The 23361-nt window shown below is 41.2% G+C and overlaps 1 protein-coding gene across 1 annotated transcript in view; it reads left to right on the top strand.

Moving 5' to 3' along the window:
* LOC133460842 (F-actin-uncapping protein LRRC16A) overlaps positions 1–23361 on the top strand; it is an 85487-nt gene that overhangs the window by 24626 nt on the left and 37500 nt on the right. Inside the window, 2 exon segments of the mRNA XM_061741604.1 lie at positions 6046–6143; positions 14471–14521. Of these exon segments, the coding sequence (XP_061597588.1) occupies positions 6046–6143; positions 14471–14521 (149 nt within the window).

Below are 23361 nucleotides of genomic sequence, written 5' to 3' on the forward strand. Positions count from 1 at the left end.
GGTTTGGCCGTGACCTCAAGTTACAAATAAGAAATCATGTTTTTTTTTCAGTGTAACTACACTCTAGCAAACTGACTCCCGTGCTCTAGATTTGAAAAAAAGTGATTTCCAGTCCTCGCTTGAGGGCTCATATCTTGAAAAGTGTACATTTTAGGAAAAAACAGTCCGGGGTTTAGAGAGAGAAGAGAAGTTTTCCTCCGTTTTGAAGTTTGAATGACGTTTCTACGTGCAAGTATGAGAAAGATACGTGACTCTGAAAAAAGGGGAAATTTTGTCTTTTTTCTCGACATTTTCCCATCCGCTTTGAATGGCGCCATAGGAATACATGGCAAAATGGTCTCCCCATTAGTTTGGAAATTTGGAAATGTTTTTGCACTTCGTGCAAAAACTATTTGTGCCATCGCTCTGAAAATCCACAGGACTGTAGTTAAATTCAGGGCCTACAACTTTCTAAATCGGTTCAGAATTTTTCGAGTAACGGTGTGCGAGTGGTGAGGCCCCAAAGTTCACACAATGCGTTCCGGATGGGGCAAAAAGCGCACGTTTGTGCACGTTGCGCAAAAACGTGCACGTCAATCGCTAATAAAAGTCATACCCATCGATTCCCGATTAAGGCGCACGTTTCTACGTTTTTACTTTTCGCGTTTTCTCAAAGCTGTGGGACTAGTTACGCGCCGAAGTTTATACGGAAGAATAAATAAATAAAGAAGCCTGAGCAATAGTATGAGTGCCTCGTGCTGCGCACGAGGCACTCCTCCTCCATTGAGCTTGCGCATCTCAATGGAGGAGGAGTGCCACGTGGCGCAGCCGTGGCACTAACTAGACAAAATTCCCGGGAAATTTTGAAGTGCCACGGACTACTGCCGGATGATCGCGGGGCTTATTTGCACCCATGAAGGTCAAGGACTCGATACAGATTCCAATGACACCACCCATCTCGCAGCACGAGGCACTCCTCCTCCATTGAGCTTGCGCAGCTCAATGGAGGAGGCGTGCCACGTGGCGCAGCCGTGGCACTAATAATAAAAAAAGGGAAACCTTTTCTAGATACTAATATATCGCCTTCATTTTCATGTTTTTCCTCATTTTTTCGGCCGTGTTTTACTTTTTGGGGATTTTTTTTTTCCACATCAGTGCGGGGTCATGCTGTACACCCGCTGGTGCGCAGTGGGACTTTTGCAACTTTAGCATGCTAGCAGCATTGCCCTTTGGGCCATTCTGGACGATTGCAATATGGTCATGCCACTACTTGGCATGCCCATAATAATAATTCATTTTATTTGGAGGCGCCTTTCACGACACCCAAGGTCACCTTACAGAATAAAAACACAGGAAATACAATTAAAAATACAATAAACATCCATACAAGTAGCAAGACAAATAGTATAACAGTAGACAAACAAACTGGTGGGAAGTAGTGCGTGATGTCCGGTTATAGTGAATGGGCAAGTTTGAACAGGTGGGTTTTGAGTTGTGTTTTGAATGTGGTGATGGAGTCTATTTGTTTTATGTGTGGGGGGAGGGAGTTCCAGAGTCTGGGTGCCGAGCAGCTGAAAGCTCGGGCACCCATGGTGCTAAGGTGTGAGGTGGGAGTGTAAAGGAGTCCAGCAGAGGTTGAGCGGAGGGTGCGGGAGGGGGTGTAATCTTGCAATAGGTCACAGAGGTAAGTGGGGGCTAGGTTGTGAAGGGCTTTGTGGGTGAGGAGGAGGTTTTTGTAAATGATACGGTATTGGACTGGGAGCCAGTGGAGTTGGATGAGGACGGGGGTGATGTGATCAGATGACTTGGTGCGGGTGATGATCCGGGCGGCCGAGTTCTGTATGAGTTGCAGTTTGTCGGTGAGTTTGGTTGGGAGGCCAGTGAGGAGGGCGTTGCAGTAATCAATACGGGATGTGATGAATGAGTGGACCAGGATTTCTGTGCTGGATTGGGACAGTGCTGGACGGAGTCTGGAGATGTTGCGGAGGTGAAAGAATGCAGTCCGGGTGATGTTGTAAATGTGAGGTGCAAATGAAAGTGTGCTGTCCAAAATGACGCCGAGGCTCTTGACGTGGGGGGAAAAGGGCACCGGAAAGCCGTCGATGATGATGGGAAGGGCGGGAGAGGGTTGTGACTTGGTGAGGGTGGATTTGGAGCCGATGAGAAGACTAGTACACATTTAGGTCTGTAATGGAACGTGACTGTTGATATTTATAAGGGAAAAAAGGGGAAAAAAATTGAAAAAAATTGAAAAAAAAAACGGCCCATAGCGCGAGGCCCCGTGCGGTCGCACGGTTCGCACACCCCTTGTGGCGGCCCTGGTCCCCAACATTAAAACCAGGATGAAGGAAAGTCAGGATTTCCGTGTGAAATACGCTCGCGGTTCAACTGCGTCTCGTGGCGAGCCAGCCATAATGCGATCATGAACTTTTGGGGGTGTGATCGATGTCCTGGCCTCTTGATTAAGTTCCTTTATCTGTTCTTGAACAGTTTTAACAAGTTGCATGCAGTTATGCAGTCAGGAAGTTATTTTGCGCTTAGATCTGCAAATGCTAAAAGTAACATCTGCATGAGTGCTGTGACCTCTAACCTTGTGTTCCTCAGTGCAACATGCTTTTATCAACATAATCACTGGTATTTATTCCACTTGTCAATGTTTTTAATGTGTTTTATCTAATGTAACTGGTATAATCCTGGTTTTAAATGTATAATGCATTTTCAAAATGTTAAGCTTTGAACCTCATCCGTCTTTGAGCAGAGTTTAGTGTGAGTGCAAGCTATGTTTTTACTCATCACAAGTCACGAGTAGAGATGAATAAGGGAAGTTCTCAAGGGAAGTTGTTAATTCTCACACGAGCGAGGGGTGCAGGGAGATGTGTGCCCATGTGTTTTTAATCGGCCCCTATGCTGCGTCACTTGTTTTTATCCTCTTCATGACCTCATCACGCGTCTGGGTGCACAGAAGAGTAGAACAGCATGATGTCATGAAGGCGGGCCCACACTCTCACTTCCATGCACACGAAAACATTCTCACACTGTTTTCATCTTACCCACGTTTCACTGTTTGTTGACTTCCATGTCTCACATTCGTTCTCTCTTCCTCTAACATCTCTTATTATACTAATCGTGCTTTCTCTTCTAGTTCTTCACCTTCCCCGCCCTCTTTTTTTCCCCCTTTGGCCCTAAATTTTCTCACGGCTGCAGAAACAAAATCTCACCATTTCTTATAAACCTTTTGCAGAATTGCCTGCTATGTTGTTGTCATTTTTACAGCAATAACAACTGTGATATAAGAGGTCCAGTACAGTCCAGTCTAAAGCAATCCAATTCATTGCAGTACGCATTTTTGTGTGGATTCTGCCATTTGACCTCACTTCCTCTTCAACATATGCCTATTTTAAGAAGGGTGCACAGCCCTGTGCTTCCCGCTTTCAAGGTATGGCAAATGCAGCAAGACGGGACGTTTAGTGGAGATAAAGATGGGAGAGTTGGATAATCCTTTTTCTGGTATTCAAATTCAAACATTTTAGAAGTAGGCTGCCCCAAAGTGTCATGGTTCTGTTTGTTTTGTAATTAATTGTCCCTTCAAACATTAAAAAAAATGATCTCAAACACAGAAAAATTATCATTTCATAATGTTTATAATGTAAAGTCTCATAATTTTTAGTCCTGTGCTTAGAAGGTGGATTTGATGTATTGACTAAAAATACTTTGCTTATCCGGGGTCCAGGGCAGTAACCAGAGGTGGACAGAGTACTCGACCCCAGTACTTGAGTAAGAGTACAAATACTACTGGTCAAAATTCACTCCGTTACAAGTAAAAGTAGCTCAGTCAAAATATTACTCAAGTAAGAGTAGAAAAGTACTTGCTTTTAAAGGTACTTAAGTATCCAAAAGTAAATGCTTTTAAATTTACTTTAAAGGGATTGTGACATGAAAAACACATTTTTCTTGATTTTTTGTGTTTTGTTGGGTGTCTTGACATCAATTACACCCAAAAAACAACGAACTTTTAACATTCAGTGCATTGTGTGCTTTCTGGGATTTTCCGCATAACTATGCAAAAACGGCGCATGTGGTTTGGTGGCGGATCGTTACGTAACGATCCGCTAAATCACCGCCCCCTCCACCCAGCTCCCTGTCTCCTCTCCTCTCCAGCGCACCATAAAGGCTGATTTATGGTCCGCGTTACACCGACGCAGAGCCTACGGCGTAGGGTTACGCGGCGACGCGCACCATACGCTGAACCCTACGGCGTAGGCTCTGCGTCGATTTAACGCGGAACCATAAATGAGGCTTAACACGCCTCTTTTGTTCTAATCACCGGAGGAAAACTGCTAAGAAGACCCGCGGCCACTGACTGGACTTAAGATAAGGGGACACTTTATTTACATGGCTTTATTTTTATGATTGTTTGCTGTGGTTCGCCCTCCTGCTTTTCCGTGCATGCTTCGCCTGTCGCTCCCGGCGCCGCTGTGAGCGTATGGCTGGCGGAGGAGGAGGTTGGGAGGAGGAGCGGAGCAATGATTGACAGGAAAGGGGGGAAAGGAAGCATTTTTCACGGCGCAAAAAAACACTGTAATAAAAAGCCAGGAAAAGATTACTAGAGTGAAGTTTTTCTTGTTACACTCTTTTAGACACATTTGAGGGATGTTGCCCAAGACTTTTAATAGTGTTAAAAGCATGTTAAAAATGATGTCACAATACCTTTAAGTAAGAGTAAGAGTAAATTTCTTATTTTCCACATCAGTAAATTACAATATATCTTTTCTAAATTAATTTAAGGATCTTTTAACTCTTGTTTCTGAGAATTAACTCTTTGAAACCAGCTGCACTGATGTGCTGCTTTTAGAACCACAATGTTATATAAAACCTGCAGAAACACCAAAAACAAATCAAATGAATGGGATCATAAGAGGACAGCAGATGATGCAGAGTTTATTAACAATCATGAACTGAAACCAAATGAACCTGCACCATCCAACTAAGTCTGGATCCCCCTCAAAGACCACTGCTTTACAAAAAACTACATCTCTGCTTTCAATAACTCAATGTTGAAGTCACTTAACTTTACAGGAAGGACATGTACCAGTACAATATAGCAATATAGAGCATAACAAACTGTCTCCCAATATCCGTCTAAAAATAGGATTTCAGGGAAGAAGAAAAAAGAGCAGACCTGAAAGTAACGAGTACTGTTCAGCCTTCCTAGAAATTTACTCGAGTAAAAGTAAAAATATTTGTCTTGGAAATGTATTCAAGTAAGAGTAATAAGTACCAAAGAAATCTAATACTCAAGTAAAGTACAAATCCTCTGTATATTTACTTAAGTACAGTACTCAAGTAAATTTACTCCGTTACTGTCCACCACTGGCAGTGACCAAGCGGGGAAGCCCAGATTTCCCTCTATGTGGCCACTTGGTCCAGCTCATCTGGGGGGATCCCACGGTGTTTCCAAGCCAAGAGACACAGTCCCTACGGCGAGTCCGGGGTTTTCCCTGGGGTCTCATTCCAGTGGGACGTGCCTGGAAAACCTCACCAGGGAGGCGTTAAGGCTGCATCCTAACCAGATGCCGGAGCCACCCTATCTGCCGGCTCTACTCTTCAGTCCCCAGAGGAAACCCTGCAGAGGAAACTCATTTCAGACATTTTTATTCAGTAACTTCTGGAAATAGAGAATTTTCTCCGGTATATTATTAGTAAGGAACACTAAATGAGGAGACGGACCTACTTAACTTCCAGGGAGCTCCATCACTTTATGCTGCATGTTTTGAATCATAAAAGATTCACAGACAAAATACTGCACTGAATTACTGTACACTGAAAGCTCAGACGGAAACAAAGTCACTCCTGCTTGAAATGACCTCCTTAGTTAGTAAATGTAGCGGCTACTTCTGTTTATGGCACAGCTAATTGTTCATAACAGGAATTCCAAAAAAACTGAGTAAATGCTGCTGAAACCTCTTTCCTCAATGTGTAAGTTGTAAGTTTCCTCATGTGGCCCCTCCAGCTTTTTCTGCGTTAATTAACTTGTGCTTTTGAACTTTTCTCCCCCCCATGTTGCAGAGAGCGTGCGGGAGGCGGTGGGTCGGCGGGTGAAACTCACCCTGAGGCACAAAGTCCAGCTGGAGGTTAAAGGTGACAAGGTGGAGAACAGAGTGCTGGTAAGTGAGGGTGGTCGCAATTCTTTTGGTTTCATTAGACTGGAGGCAGTTGAATCCACTTCTAATACAAAGTTTGCTTTTGAATTATTAAAGCAGCACTATGTAACTTTTCCACCTTAATATCATATTTCCAGAGTCATTGTGATGGTACATCAACTTCCAACAGGTTTAATGAACCTCTGTCATGGTTTGAGGGGTCTGTATCGCCTTCACTGGCATTATGTAACTTTGAGGAGCATGGTAGGAACCCTTCCACACTAAAAAACTACACATTTTTACGGCTTTGACTGCTTTACGGCATACGTCACTTCCCCCTCCTTCCCGATTTGTAGTCGAGACGAAGGCTGGGCGGGGCGTGGAGCGCAGAGCTCAGCTGGAGCTGGTATGATGGCCGAAGCAGTGAAAAAAACGAAGAAAATAAAAGTTTTATCGGAGGAGGCGATAAAAAGAAAGTGGGAGAGTAACAAGCTAAATGCCCGGACAAAAAAATAAATAAATGCCCGGACAAGAATAAACATTGGCCCGGCGTTCACTCGCTGGCGTGAGCTGAAAGACGAGGAGGGATGTCCGACAAGAGAGACAGAATTGTTACGATACAAATGTAAATGTAGAGTTCTATGTTCAATAAGAATCAAAATTAGAATGTTTTCACATACAGGGGATTCATCTTGGGTTCTAGTATTTTTCCTGAGAACTGTAAAATTGTGCAGGGCTGATCTGCAAAATATAAGGAATGGGCATTCAGTTATTCACAGGTTATAAAGTTTTTTTTTATTTTGTCAGTAAGTATGTTGGACTAGGGTATGAGTTTGTAGTTTGGGGCGCATTTTCTCGCTGAAACAGGACGGGGGGCGGGGGTGACTTCACTAATAAAACCAAGTTGAACTAGTTATTTTCAACATCGTCATATTATATTGTTTAGCCAAAAAATAGATACATTACCTCTTCGCTATCCATCCTTCAAACGACCGCTGAAAACAGAAAAGTAGTTTTGAAAGTCTTATTTCATTCAATATCAAAACAAATGCATGCGATGGGACAGGATCTTTCCGGCAGTACGCGCTGGTGCTCATGGGATATGTAGTGTTCTTTCTGGTAAAGCACTACCGCTTTTGTCCAAAGGAGCCGCCAAACTCAACAAAAGCTGAAAGTTACATAGTGCTGCTTTAAAACACCACAAATAACTTTTTTGTTCACATTAAAATGACAGTTTGGGCTTCATTTGAAGGATTTTTAGCTTACTTGAGCGTCATCTGGCTGCAGCAGTCTCCCCTCTCATATATTGGCAAAGATCAGTCAAAGTACATTTGGACTCCCGTCCCGGGGAAACAGCTGTGTGTCATTTTAGGCACAGAAGCTTATTCACAGAGCTACAGTAGACATTGTGGTCTTAATTCTGCTTAAGTCTCATAATCGGTGTGTAAAATGGTCTGTTGTGATTGGCAAAGTGTTATTGTCCTACGTGGTGAGATGTGTTGGTGTGGGCATGTTGTTGCAGGAACTAATGGTTCCTCGTGTGTAGGTGAGCAGTTAATATTTCTGAGGCCTGTTTTTGATACCCTCAAATCTGACTACTGTTGAAAGCAAACGCACACATTCTCACTCCTTAAATCAGCTCTGGTTTTGAGGTAGTACACTGCAAAAACTCAAAAATCTTACCAGGAATATTTGTCTTATTTCTAGTTAAAATGTCTCATTTGTAGTCAAAAAATCTCATTACACTTAAAACCAGAGTCATTACCAGAAAAATAACTTGTTTGACAATTTTCACCAGTTTTTTTTAGGTACATTTTCACTTGAAATAAGTAGAAAAATCTGCCAGTGGGACAAGATTTATCTTCTCATTACAAGCAAAAAAATCTTGTTCCACTGGCAGATTTTTCTACTTATTTTAAGTGAAAATCTACTTGAAACAGGTGAAACGTGTTGTTTTTTCCAGTGATGAGTCTTGTTTTAAGTGTAATGAGATTTTTTGGCTAAAAATGAGACATTTTAACTAGAAATAAGACAAATATTCTTGTTAAGATTTTGAGTTTTTGCAGTGTACTCTTTAGAGTACTGCTTGTACTTGTGCTGCTTGTATTTCTTCTTGTGTAAATGCCCCTTAAACGTTATTTCTGCCAATCAACTTGGCTATTATGTTCAGTGGAAGTGGGATGATTGTCCACGTGTGCGTCGTCTGCAGGAGTGATTTAATACAAATACAACGTTTTAGCTTTGGGCAGTCAAATCTGGTTCAGCCTGTTGAGAAATACAAAAAATGTGGAGAAGAGGGCAATAATGACAAGAATAAAGCAGTAGAATAAAATAAACCATCATTTTGTGTCTTGGCAGAGGTTATGTTTTTAAATAACAAACAAATGTCTAAGCTAATATCTCAGCACAATCCTCCAGGAAGATGCCACATTTCTGAGTGCAGTGCCGTTCTTCCTGTCCTGGCTTTCCGTCTCAGCGTCCCTGCACCGTAGATCCGTCCTTCCAGCTGTGCCGAGTCTCTTTTAGACGGGATCATCTCTTCCTGTGTGAGCCCAGTAGTGATTCCAATCCTCAAATTTCATTCTTCAAGAATGTAGAACCGGGTTCAGAAAAGTTCCCGGTGCTAAAAGTACCCATCAAAACTCAGCTCGGGACAAGTGTGGAAGCAATAAAAACCACTGTGCTCATCAAAATATCTGTGCTACAGTCTTTTCATCTCATCTGAGGTTTAATCTCTGAGTTGTGAGCTTTGGTTGTTCTCCAAGACGGTTGCAAGTGGTTGTTAAATATTAGGAGTGACTGTGGCTGCAGTAGCTCCGGCTGAAGGAGCTGCTGTAGTGAATCACCATGTGAGAGCTTCCCTTTTCTTCTCTCGCAGTTTAAGGCCCAATCTCAATACTCCCCCTACTTTTCTTCACTCGCCCTTCTTTTCTTCCCTAACCCCTAAAAAAGAAGGGGGAGATTTTAGGGCACTTGAGATCTAGGGCACTTGGCCCAGGTGCCTGTCCCATTTCTCCTACTCCCCCTCGTTTTCATCCCTAACCTGATCAGGAAGCTGAGAGCCAAAAGCTGTTTTAATTTCAGCTGTAGCGCTGTTAATATGCCACTTTATTAAGTTTTAATATTTTTTCAGGCATAAAGGTAACCTTAAGATCCGCAACCGGGGCTCAGTTTATCCAAATAACGCCTGTTAAGAAATTTGACCCGATGTTTTCGGAGATGAGAAGAGCTGCCGCCCCCGGGGAGCAGCCTCAGCTCACAGCCCGAGAAGAGACGTGTCCGCCGGGTCAAGCTGCTGCGTCGTCCTGGGAGAGAAACTCTCTCCCGGGACGCAGCTCTGTTGAGAATTACGCTGGCTGAAATAAATCATTTAGGAAGATGTTGGTTTAATAGATGAAATCTAACAGTTGTAGCTACGCCTTTTTTTTTTTAGAGTTTTCTGTCTGCAGGCTCCGGAGTTTGGGTCCGCGTTAAATCGACGCAGAGCCTACGGCGTAGGGTACGGCGTAGGGTACGGCGTATGGCGCGCGTCGCCGCGTACATCGACGCAGACCTTACGGCGTAGGGTACGTAACCTACGCCGTAGGCTCTGCATTGGTGTAACGCGGAACCATAAATCCCTTTATTCTGGCGTGATCTTCCGCAACTTTATCTGAAAGTGTGTAAATTACCCAGATAACAGCTGGATTACTTTGTGGTTTCTGAAGACTATTATATCAGAAACATCCAAAACAAATCTGACGAGTCACAGGATTATTTCTCTCTATTTCTCTGAGACGAGTCTGCCTGTTTGCCTTCGGTCGGCGAGTCAAATCGACACAGAGCCTACGGCAAAAGCATTCTGGGAAACTTTCATACCCCCTCGCTCGCCAAGTCAGCATCTGAAATCCCTCGATTTGAAGGGGCTATTCTCAGCCCCTAGCCCTCGTTATGCCCCCTCCCCCTTGGTGAAAAGAGGAATTGGGACACCACTACCTTCACGGGAACGCGCAAAAGTTAGGGTTAGTGAAGAAAAGGAGGGCGAGGGGGAGTATTGGGACGCAACCTAAATCCTTAAAGATTAACTGATGCAGATCATTCCCTGTCGTTTATTTTAGAAGTGGGAACTCACACCCAGGCTTTCGTCTTGATCACTGGATTCTGACACATTGATCAGTGGATTCTGACACATTGATCACTGGATTCTGACACATGTTGGGTCTGATTCAATTCATTTCAGGGGAAATGAGCCTCAGTTCATGTTTTGCTGTTGAAGTTCTACCCAAAAGTGCTGGAGTGGGTTCAGGACGGGTCACGGCTTTGCACACATCAGTGAACCTTTCTTTTTATCACCAGAATGTGTTTGGGAACATTGTCATGCTGGAACAGGAAAGGACCTTCCCAAATCTGTTGGCACTCTGTTTGAAGGAAAATGAAGATTTCCCGTAGTTTGATTAAAGGAGCCATGTCCAGAAAGTGAATAGTTTCAGACTATAATATCAAAGCAGTTTAATGGCAAAGGCTCCGTAACTTCCTAATCCTGACAATGAATCAGTGCTATTAGTTCTTTTGTTTTGCAACCATGGAGGAATTTCCAGACATACTTAGTCAAGAGCTTAAAGGCGGCCAACTTGCCTGATTTATCAGTGTAATCTTTTGTAAATTTTATGAAATTGCAAAAAAAAAAGAAGAGTAATCAATGAAACCTATTCCTAAATGTTTAGATGAATAAAGTTAGCACTGTTGATTTGGCGCAAACAACACGTTTCAAAAAAGTTAATGCAATTAAAGAAGATATTGCAAAAGTTGTGAAAGGGCATTAAAGGAAGCGCCTTGTGACTTAGTTAAGGAACGTGGGCGTTGCTGCGGGATCTGCTTTCATGTAGCTGCAGGTTTGTGGATTCACCGCTGCATGCGTGGGTGAGGGAATCTCAAAAATATTTAAGGGCGCAAAAACGGCACGTCCTGCTCACCTTTCTGTTTTCATTCGCTCTGGTCAAAGGAAGCGGTATTAAGCTCAATTTAATTTTCATTTTTATTTACACTGTACATACAGAGCACATGCTTTTCCTTCATTTACATAACACGACTCTGTAACTCCTGTCAGGACTTGACCAAAGCAGCACATTCACATCCACAACCCCCCACCACACACACACACACACACACACTTACAGACAGTATACTGCATTCCACAGTTGGTCATCAGATTCAGTAATTTCTTGAAATGAGGTAAACCCCACTAAACGATAATACGTCACACTTACTTGTATTTAATTTGTGCAAATAAGAAATAAAGACTGTTCTCTGAACAAAGTTGCAAAAGAAAAACACAAATCAGTGATACTGTCAAAGGAAAGCAGCTTCAAGTTTCAATGATATGACAACCACCACACCTGAATTCCTGTCATAGTAATGCTTTTGAAGAAATGTAGCGCCTCATCATTAATGTTCCTTTGCAGGACATAATATCTGATGGTTGATGATTTCACAAGTCCTTCTGATTAATAGATTTAGTTGTGACAACAAGAGTTCACTTCTTTCAGTCTCATCAAAAATCTGAGTGATGTGGGCAAAGAAATGCTCAAGATCTACACTGCAAAAACTCCAGATCTTACCAGGAATATTTGTCTTATTTCTAGTTAAAATGTCTCATTTTTAGTCAAACAATCTCATTACACTTAAAACAAGAGTCATTACCAGAAAAATAACTTATTTGACAATTTTCACCTGTTTCAAGTAAATTTTCCCTTGAAATAAGTAGAAAAATCTGCCAGTGGGACAAGATTTATCTTCTCATTACAAGCAAAAAAATCTTGTTTCACTGGCAGATTTTTCTACTTATTTTAAGTGAAAATCTACTTGAAACAGGTGAAAATTGTTGTTTTTTCCAGTGAGGAGTCTTGTTTTAAGTACCCGTATAATGATTTTTTTTTTTACTAAAAATGAGACATTTTAACTAGAAATAAGAAAAATATTCTTGTTAAAATTTTGAGTTTTTGCAGTGTATAAACAAGAACTGTTCACTAAAGAATAAAATCTGATGTCTATATGTCGGACACTACTAGCAGTGAATTCTAGTCTTTGGTTGTTGTAATCTGGTCAGTCTGTGTGGACTCATTCACCTTCCCACTAACTGAATCAGCCAAAATCCGGTGTGCAAAACACTTGATGGGGGATTTTTCCTGACGCTATAAACTGAAACAGGTTGCTCCGAACTCGTGCTGTCTGCTAACGCGGCCCTGCTCCTCAGGCAGGCCGCTATCACCGTTGCTTATCTCAGTTGCGTCATCGGAGAAGATTTCATGGCTTCTTTGCCAGTAGCTGGACGTGAGCAGATGTGACCTGACGAGACCTCCATCGTACATCAATACAATGGGTTACAGTACTGTACATGTCCACAGCTGGCTGTCAACCATGACTCATTTTCACATCAAATCTCTCACTCTCTTTCTTTTAACATCATTATGGGTAAATGTACTATGAGGGCCACTTAACTTAATTTCAACCTTAATTTAGCAAAAAATCTCAAACACTTGGGATGAGATGAGTTAGTCATTTTGCCAGCTTGGAACACGTTGTCTGAGTGAGCAGCCATAATGTGCACTCACTCCCTGCCAGAGCAGAAGTTCAACACATGGTGAAGGATAATATATGTTATTATCCCACTCGGTGAAAAATCCTCCTGAGAGGCCAACACTCCCTCCAGCTTCTCTGCAAGTGGAAATATGCAAAGCTGTTGGGCTGTGAAGTCAGGAGGGTCTCAACACGTCATTTAGCCTGAAAACGTGCAGGTTTCCTTTATTTCCTTTTTTTCATCTTTTGTGTGTTTCCTGACTTTACCATCTTTCAGTCTAACGTGAATTATGAATATACAAAATGATAAAAGGTTGCTTTTATTAATCCTGTTTTAACTTCTAAAATGTGCTTTACCCTTTTCTTACTCACCTGTTTGCACACCCGTACAGCAGTTTTCAAAATATCTAACTATATAATGTACAGTAGGGCTGCACGATTCTGGACAAAATGAGAATCACGATTTTTTTGCTTAGAATTGAGATCACGATTCTCTCACGATTTTTTTCCAATATAAAATTTATTGCACTTATTACTTTAACTTTGCAACAGCTGAACAAAAATATAATAACAATAAACATCTCTTGTCTTCTTTACACAAACCTTTGAATAATTTAAACAATAATAACAATTTTGAACAATATTTGTTCCTCCCTGAGTTGAACACCCGTTCAGAAAGGGGACTTGTAACAGATCCTGTAGTTCTGAGGCAACAAATTATTCCTCTGGCTGGGATGAACCCCCCATTGCCTTTTGCTGCTATTAAGAAGCTGCCGATACAAAAGGTAAACGTTACAAAAAATATGATGGTGCCTGATAAAAGACTGGCATCAACTTTGTAACACCTGACATTGAACATAAAAACAATAAACATCTCTCTTGTCTTTAAATAATTTTAACAATAACAATTTTAACAATATTTATGTGCAATATGTGTCAGGTGATGAGAAAGGTAGATGTTTCTCCAAATGTAATCCACAATCATTAACAAAATATAACAAACATGACAACATGATAGTTGACCATGACAGGACTACAACAACCTAGAACATAGGCCTAGTCCTTTTTTTAATGCAGCTATCTTTAAATTTTTTTTTTTTTTTTTTTTTTTTTTAATATAAATCGTCGTCATTTGGAAATGAGATTGCGTTCAAGCATGAATCGAGATCGCGATTTTTTTTAACGATTAATCGTGCAGCCCTAATGTACAGTACGTAGTACTTTATTTTCAACACTTACACCGATCAGGAAATTGAGAATCAACGTCAGGGTTTGGTGTTTAGCCCAACGATTCCTCAAATCAATTGTCCTTGGGCACTTGGGCAGTCTCATCCTGCAGCCCTTTGCTGCATCTCTTCCCCCTCTTCTCTGCCCATTTCCTGTCTGTCTCTCATTTTCAAAATAAAGGCCAAAAAAAATACTCATGATCATAAAACGTAACCATAAAAAGTTCATAACATGGTTTAAAAGAAACACACAGCATTTTAATTATGTGTGCAGAATCCTGTTAAAATACTGGGTGGGTCTGGTATAAAGTCATTGGCCTCTTTTTTCCTTGTTCATGTTTTATTTTACGACTTTTAAGTAAACATCTGGCTGTTTTTTAAAGATTTTTTTTTAAATAAGTTTGGTCTTTTTTCAACAGGTTGCATTGATATTTTCATCAAGAAAGGGTTTTGGTTTTTACGACATTACCGCAATTTTACAGCGGAACAAATTTCAACAGTGATTTAATTGAGACATACAGTGTTATATACCAGGCAGCTTCTCACGTCTCAACGTTTGTGTGTGTGCAGGCTTTGGCGTCACATCGAGCCTATCTGTTGACAGCACGGGTTCCTTCAAAGGTACGTGAATGTTTTTATCAGTGTGTACTCCACACTTCACTCATGTTTTCATCTTCAGTTTGTCCCTTTCCTGCATCCATTTGTTGGGTGCGTTTTCTTGTTTTGTCTCTTTGTGATAAAGATGTTGCTCATACTGACATGCTAAACAACAATGGTCAACATTACACCTGTTTAACACGAGAATATTAACAGGTACTTACTAAACGACTTAAACTGTGGACTCTTGAAGTTTGTGAGTCATCACAAATTAGTGCAAAAAGCGTCTTTAGTTACCGTATTTTCTGGACTATAAGCCGCTACTTTTTTCATAGGTTTTCAACCGTGCGACTTATACAAAGGTGCGGCTGTTCTGTGGATTTTTCTTCCACCGCTCGGGCGCTATAACCGGAATTAGAATCAAAACTAAGACAAAATAAATGCAAAGAAGAATACGCTACTTCTTCTTTAGCAGATAGAAGTAGGTAGAAGCAGATTTCAAACAGATAAATAAATAAATAAATACTGGTTATTTTCTCTTGGTTCTGTCCCGTTTTAATCAGCAAAGTTGCTGCCGTGTTAAAAGACACTGTTAGGAAAGGATCTATTTAGGTACAAACATGTAACATTTACAGTTCAAAATGGTTCTGAACATGTAGTAAATATCTAATTGAACAACATAAATATCTGCGGCTTGTATATCTTTCTTTTTAAATAGAGTGGATGCGGCTTGTATATCTTTTTTTTATTGTTTTTTTTTTTTTAAATAGAGCGCATGCGGCTTATATACAGGTGCGGCTTATAGTCCAGAAAATACGGTATATTTTATCTCCAAATGATCAATGCTAACGTATAGAGATGAGTCCTTTTAATTCATTTCTTTTTATATTTTTATATAATTATTCATATTAATCAAAACAAACTTCACATGGTGTCTTTCAAAAGTTAAGCTTTATACATGAGGGCAAAGCATTAGTTAGGTCACTCACTTAGAATCCTTGATTTTTGTTATTTTAATTGTTGTATGGTGTATAATACCTGAGACTGTTTATGAAGCGTTCTCATCACCTCTTATATGTTTTTACTGGTGACTGTTCAAACCAAGAACTGTTAAAAGAAATTTGAGTGTCCACACTACAGAATGATAATGCTGCGTTTTTGTGCCTCGGCTCCAAAGTAGACACCGGATTACCAGCTACTACGGCAGTGTGTTGTCCAGAGGATGAAAAAGAAAACTAGATGTGCGTGGGTTCATGAAATCCTGCAGACACAAGGAGCTGAAGCATCTACTCTTCTGTTTCCTTTTGATATTTGTGAATTTTTTCACTTTCATGTAAGTCAATACTGGCTTCATGATATTCCTGCTATTGTCAAAGAACAAAGAAACTCCAGAGAGCCCTTTGGCGGTTAATACTGCTTGGCAGTTTGTCAAAAGTTTACCTTTGTTTTTTCAAGTGTATTATGTGTGTAAATGTACATGAAATCACAGTGAAAGTGGTTCCTTGGTTTATTACCTCTACTGTTGACATATGTCTGCGGTGCATTTCAACATCTACTTTATTTGGAACTATATTTACAATAATCTTTTAAAGACCTCATAGTAATTATACTTTGGCCTTTATTGCCAAAGTATAATTACTGGCCTTCACTCCTCATACTGAAGTGTACAAACTCGCGTTATTGCTGCTTCATAATGTTCTACTTCCCTCTTTTTCTCTGCTCCCGTCTCTTCCCTGTTCTTGGTTCGTCTCAGTCTCTAAGTCCTTCTACCCAGATGAGAACAGGTCCCACCATGTGGAGATATTTGATAGTTTTACCCACAGTGCAGCTGTGAGAACACAGCCTGTGGGAAAGAAAAACAGGGACAGGAAGAAAAGTTCAAGCAAGAGGGCCAGAGACAGACTTAGAGAGAGAGAGGGGGGGGGGGGGGGGGGGTGGAAGGACTGAAAATACAATAATGTTTTCCTCGTTGCAAGACCAGTCTACCTATCATATAACTAAAACACTTTTCAAGAAACGGAAAGTAATGAATCCCTTTTTGTCATAAGATAATACACAAGATTTCCAACTTACAGAAGAGCAAACTTTACACAAAAGTATTAAACGTGTCTGGCTATGAGACTCAAAAGCCAATACATATTCCAGCTGATCCCTGAACTTGTTAATGTTTCTGTTGGTAAATGGTTTTATAAATGACATGTCATCAGATTCCTGATTCTTTTTTTAAAAAAGGAAGTAAAGTCATTGTTAAATGAAGTTCTCAAATGACTAATGACGTTGACATTTAATTTTCTCATCCTCTATTTGAATGGTCCACTGGTTACTTTACAGGGGGGGGGTTTTCTTATTTTTTTTTATCTTTTTCTATGTTTGCGTGTGTGTGTGTGGGCCCTCTTCTTTTTCCTTTTGATAACCAAGGAGTGTGTGAATCAAGCCAGGAAACTTATGAACAAGTGGAAAATAATTCAGAGGGATACTTGGCGTCAGATGAGACTGTGGGTGTCCGACCGTCGGTTTGGGACGTGTGATTAATGTGTAAACAAAGAATCTCCAGCTTTTCCATCTCTGCAGAAAAGATTATCTTTATAATGTCACATGATCATGGGAAGTACATTTGATGACCGTAGATTTATTTTTATTTGAAGGAACAGCCATTGTTGGTCTAGTGCAGTGTTTCCCAACGTGTCCTGCGTGTTTTAGACGCTACCGTCCACCGGACTCAAATTAACAGTCGTCACCAGCTTGTCATCAATGTCTGCACAACTCTGTTAATGCCACAGCTCCTAGTAGGGAAACACGGAAACATCCACGACATGCAGGACAGTGTGTCCCGAGCACCAGGGCTGGGAAACACTGGTCTAGAGGGACTTCCTGTGGCTGTTCACCAAAACAAGGGGAAAGTTTTAAAACACGGATACGACTTCCTTGAGATAAATGCATCCGTTTAATGCAGGACTTTCCCATTCCCACCATGTCCGTATTCCAGCAGAAATCAGTGACAGCTAAGCAAAACTGAATCCTTTATCACCTCAGCTGTTTTCTGATTACATTTACATCATGCACAGCTTTTATTTACTAAGAACTGTTTCAAAGGAGATGCCTGTAGCCACACACATTATAAAGAGGAGACGCCACATAGACTGTTGCTGCCGATCGGAGCTGGCGAGCCATGTGGCCGCCATCTCTGGACCGTTCCTCAGCCCTGTTCACTCGCGTGTTTAAAAGGAATTAATACGACCATAACTCACCGGATTCTCAATCGATTTTCCAGCAGTGTTTCTTTGTTGCGTAAATCAGACATGTTGCCATGACACAGGGTGCTTAGTTGCATTGAAAACAGATATTTTCATAGTTTGCGCACGGATAGCAGACTTAACAGAAATACAATATTTTGTCTTTGTGTCCAAGTACATGTACACAAAACATGCATTGAGAGAATGTACTGGTCAGTTTTACTTATTTAAAAAAGAAGAAACAATATCTGATTCTATTCATGTAATCACTATTACCGTATTTTCACGACCATACGGCGCACCGTGTGAAAAGGCGCACCCTCAGTTTTGTGTGTCATTTTTGGTTTTAAAACACACATACGGCGCACCGACCCAAAAGGCGCAGTCTATAGACACGGAGCTGCACACACGCGCGCTGCAAAACACACACACGCGCTGCAGAACACACACACAAGAGTGCTTATTTTAAAGTAGAGCAGGAGCAAAACTTAGTTTGATATTTTATTTCACTTTTCACATCAATCAAACCCTTCAAAGGTTCATCTTCTGTTTCCGCATTAAAGAATTAAAAAAAAACACCGGGTCGCCACACATAAACCTGTCTCACCCCCCAGCCCTTTTCATTTCACTCTGGCTGGAAAAGTCTGTTTAGGCAACGCTTTTCTTTTAAAAATCACCATAGCCGGCAGTTTCTGTCCATCAGCGTGGCAGGCAAGCACAAGAGTAAATACGGTACATATAACCAGATTGCTGCTGTGCCATATTCCTCATCTATGATGTCATCAGGATTCCTGGTCCAGATGGGCTTGGTCTTATTCAGCTCTTCCTGGTCAATGTGCTTCTCCTCCATCTTCTTCTTTTTCTTCTTCTTGTCCATGTCTTTTGAATCCTTCTCATACATGCATGATATTGCTGGTGGACAGATTATTGCAGGGCAGTAACTATTGTAATGACTAAATAACTAATATTGATATTCAAACTTGCTTGTCAAAAGTAAGATTGTTCCCTGTTTTTGATGGTCCACCGAAGAAAACAATGCACAGTGCTCTGAGATCGTTTATCCGTAGCTGCTGTGTTTGTTTGCAGAGTAGTGACCCTTCCAAGATGGCGGCAGCATTTCTAGCGCCCCAGTAGGCGCGGCATCTATTCGCTATTGTGTCTATGTCTGTAGCTACTATGATCAGTCTGTTGGTTTGTAAACTCCAGTTTTGAAACCTTGACCTTTTGCAGTTTGCTTGTAATGTTGTAAATTAATTTAGGAAATGCATTTCACTCTAAAGAGAACTATAGTTAAAAAAAATAACATATACAAATAAGACATGGAACCAATAAATAAAGCTATTATTTTGAGAAGTGGATTCATTTTCTTTTACTTTGCCTCATTTAACTTTTGCAGTCGTAAGAGCCCTCTACTGGCTGTCAAATACATGTTTGTTTCCGTGGGTCCATTGCACAAATGTACCCCTTCATTATGTTTGTGGAACTTGCTTGGAAAAGACAGCTTTCTTCGAGTGGAATCACACATTTAAACTAAGTTAGAACATTAAAGAACTACCTACCAACTAGAGGGTAAACTGCCCTGGTGCCATCAGACTAGCCCTGGCTTGTCCAGACTTGGACGTGGGACTGCTTGCTGTACTTTGTCAGCCTGTCAGTCTGGCAGAGAGACTTTGGCAGCAGATCCCTTAGGTCTTGCGGGTGGCAGGAGCGTGTGTGGATTGGACGTGTTGTTGCACATCCTGTACATGCCCAATCGGATTTAGAACAGGGGAATTTGAGGCCTGTGTCAACACTTAAAGATAGTGTTTTTTGAAAGGCTCCTGAACAGTTGGGATGGTGTCACTGCTACAAGCTAGTATTCGTTTGGTCTGCAGTGATGTTTGAGTTGGTGGTATGTTTCAAATGTATGTCAATGTAAATACCAAGAGCCATGCAGCTCAGCAACAGCAAATGGCTCTTGCATGATTCTACATGATTCTCTTGTAGGTTTGCTGGTGTGCCTGGGATCATTTTCCTGTTGTTTGACCCAATTTTAGAAAAGATTTATCTGTCAGAGAGATGACCTCATATTTCACTTGATAATACTTGAATTACATAAGACTTTGTGATTGATACAGTATCTGCAGGGAGTCCAAATCCCATAAATTTGAAACAAGCCAAAGTCATGAACCCTCTACCACCGTGCTCAACGGTTAGGATGTGTTATAGCTGTCAGCTGCCCCGCCTTTCTCTTGCAGTTTGTTGGCAGATTTGTCTTTCATCTGAAGCAATGGTGACTGTAAATGATGATGTGGGGTTCCCGTTGCTGACTGGACCTCCCATCCCGCCTCCCTGCTGAGACACTCATGATTTTAATGGTATTTTTCCGTCCTGCAAGTCATGTAACTACCGAGATTCAAAAACTCTACAAAAGTGCATCCTAGCTTAAAGTCTTGCTAGCTATAGTATATTCAGCTCGCCAAAGCTCCTTATGCTGCACTTCTGTTGTAATTGGTGAAATGCATTGTGCAACCAACCCTGTTATGTACCGACTGTTTCCATAGTTGACTATGTGCATCGTACACTCATACCACTGTGAAGTTCTCAGTAAATGTGTACTGTAATTTTGAAATTGTGTGCGGCACTTCTTTGCTACTACTACTTCTTTTGTTAAACCTTACGGTTAATGTAGAAAAACGGCTATTTTTCAAAATAGCCGGCTAATGTGCAAAATAACCGTCAGGGTGGCTAATGTAGAAAAACGGCAGTAGCCGGTTAATGCTGTGGATGTGTCAGACCCGACACTTTTTCGGGGAGTGTAACGTTAGGCTTCTTCAACAGCCATAAACAGTCTTGTCAACAACAAGCATGTGCAGCATATGGGCTTCTTCCATTGGCTGCTACACACCAACTGCACTGATTGGAGACTGTAAGTGACTGGTTTGAAGCGCGAATTTCATCCATTCAACTGAACTGTAGGCTATTCTGTAGTAACTGGACTCTATCTACCAAATGAATTACGTTTGCTTAGTTTGTTTTGGTTTCATCAATTTGTGCAAATGGAGGAGGAGGAGAGATCTCATCATGCGCGCGCTTCGGGTTTGCGCGATTCAGGTTTAGGAGCTTCACCTTCCATGAGAGAGACGCAACAACTGTTTGTCTGTTTTTGAGGTGGCAAAGAGAAGAATAGATATTTTCTAACAAAGACTGTCACACTGGATATTTGCGAGTAGATTTCCCAGACCTATAAGGCTGGTAGAGGTGAGTGCACTCCGCTGCGCTTTGCCACCTCGATGGCAAAGCTCTATTCTGGGGTGCCAATGACGTGATCTACTAGTTTGCATTATTCGTTTTGGAATACTCAATTTAAGAATATACTGCATGGGATTTGGACTCAGAATAATTGCTATAATTGCCACGGTATGTGCTCGAGCTGACCGGAGCATCGAGACTGCAGAGATGATCAAAAATGTGATGTCCGCGCACCATGAGCTTAAAAATGTATGTACTTTGCAAAATAGCCGTTTTTCTACATTAGCCGCCCTGACGGTTATTTTGCACATTAGCCGGCTATTTTACATATTCACCGCCCTGCCGGCTAATTTACACATTGACCGGCTACTTTGCAAAATAGCCGTTTTTCTACATTAACCGTAACATATATACCAACCAGACTGCCGCTGTGGCCATACGCTCTTGCCATATTCCTCATTTTTTATGTCATCAGGGTTATTGTGTCTATGTCTGTAGCTACTCTGACATCACCCGCTGGTTTGTAAACTCCAGTTTTAGTTTTGTTTGTGACTTGGTATCATTGTCCCAACCTTCCTAAGTGGCTTTTCTTAGTTTTATTCACTTTAAGCTACTTTCAAGCCCCTTTTTGTATCATTGTTCTATGGGTTAAGGAGAGTTACAAACATAGCCTGATACATCACACCCAAAACTAGAAAGATGTGAGGTCTGAAACTGATCCATAGGGTTTCAAGGACAGCACCGGCAGTTGCTTATCTGACTCCTCACGCAGTTGGTTAGTGCTATGACCAGTCAGAGCTACAAACACGGTGATGTAATCAAGGGACACAATCACATTCAGATTACTTCACTAATAGCTAACTCAGAGCCAGTTTATCAGATGCCTGGGTATCATTTGTAAATGGGACAGGCCTCATCCAGCACAATCCCTAAGAGACTGAAGACCTTGGTGGCGAACATGTCTCGCTATTTTATCTGTAAAACCAGGACTCCGGACTAGGAATGGGTGATATTTTACCGTTCATGATAAACCGTCAAAAAAATTCCCCACGGTAAGAATTTGTATCTCACGGTAAAAATGATAAATTCCCGTTGATGATGTTTTTGTGTAAATCCTGATTTATGGTTCTGCGTTAAATCCACGCACAATGTAGGAAGGAAGGAAGGAAGGAAGGAAGGAAGGAAGGAAGGAAGGAAGGAAGGAAGGAAGGAAGGAAGGAAGGAAGGAAGGAAGGAAGGAAGGAAGGAAGGAAGGAAGGAAGGAAGGAAGGAAGGAAGGAAGGAAGGAAGGAAGGAAGGAAGGAAGGAAGGAAGGAAGGAAGGAAGGAAGGAAGGAAGGAAGGAAGGAAGGAAGGAAGGAAGGAAGGAAGGAAGGAAGGAAGGAAGGAAGGAAGGAAGGAAGGAAGGAAGGAAGGAAGGAAGGAAGGAAGGAAGGAAGGAAGGAAGGAAGGAAGGAAGGAAGGAAGGAAGGAAGGAAGGAAGGAAGGAAGGAAGGAAGGAAGGAAGGAAGGAAGGAAGGAAGGAAGGAAGGAAGGAAGGAAGGAAGGAAGGAAGGAAGGAAGGATGGATGGATGGATTTTATCAATTCAATTTAATTGGTGTAGTTTAGTAGCATTTAGTATCTTTTAGAGCAGTGTTTTGGCTCCAAAGACCGAATCTGGTGATAGATTTATAGTTACAAAGGTGGAGTTGAATTGGTATTTTTTTATCGTCATTTTTATCGTTATCGGGATAAATGCCAGAAATTATCGTGATACATTTTTTAGTCCATACCGCCCATCCCTACTCCGGACTGCTGGATATCAGCTGGCATTGGGAACCTCGAATCTCTCTCTCTGTGGATGGCAAGTTGAAGGGCTGAATGTTTCATTTGTTCACCTCTTTCATTTGCTCCTCCATCAGGGCAATCAGTAGGGAGAAGATCAACACCAGTGGGGTTTCACTAAGTCCCAATACTATCCCGTAGCCTGTCGGTAAAACAGCAAATACATCTACCGTACCTTGCAAAGGAATTATTTGAGTGCCATCTTCTGTTGAATCTTTGAAAGAAAAGGCAGAACCTTTAAACTCTCGATGCCAAAACCACTATTCCTGAGCAGCAGCAATCTTCACTGTTTACATCCAGGGAAATGGGACCTTTTATGAGGAGTACTTGATTTTCTTTTTTTAGATCTCCAGGGGCCGGATTCTCCAATATGTTCTTAAGAACGATCTTAAGAAATGTCTTAAGATCTAAAATTAAGAAGTTCATAAGAAAGTTCTTAAGTGCAATTCCTCAATATTCCGTCTTAAGAACTGTCATTTCTTAAGAATTTCTTATTTTTCCTACTTAAGAACTTCTTAAAATATGTCATTGCATTGCATTTGCCAACAAACAACATTTTTATATATATATATATA

Source organism: Cololabis saira, chromosome 15 (assembly GCF_033807715.1).
Source record: "Cololabis saira isolate AMF1-May2022 chromosome 15, fColSai1.1, whole genome shotgun sequence".
Lineage (NCBI taxonomy): Eukaryota > Metazoa > Chordata > Actinopteri > Beloniformes > Belonidae > Cololabis > Cololabis saira.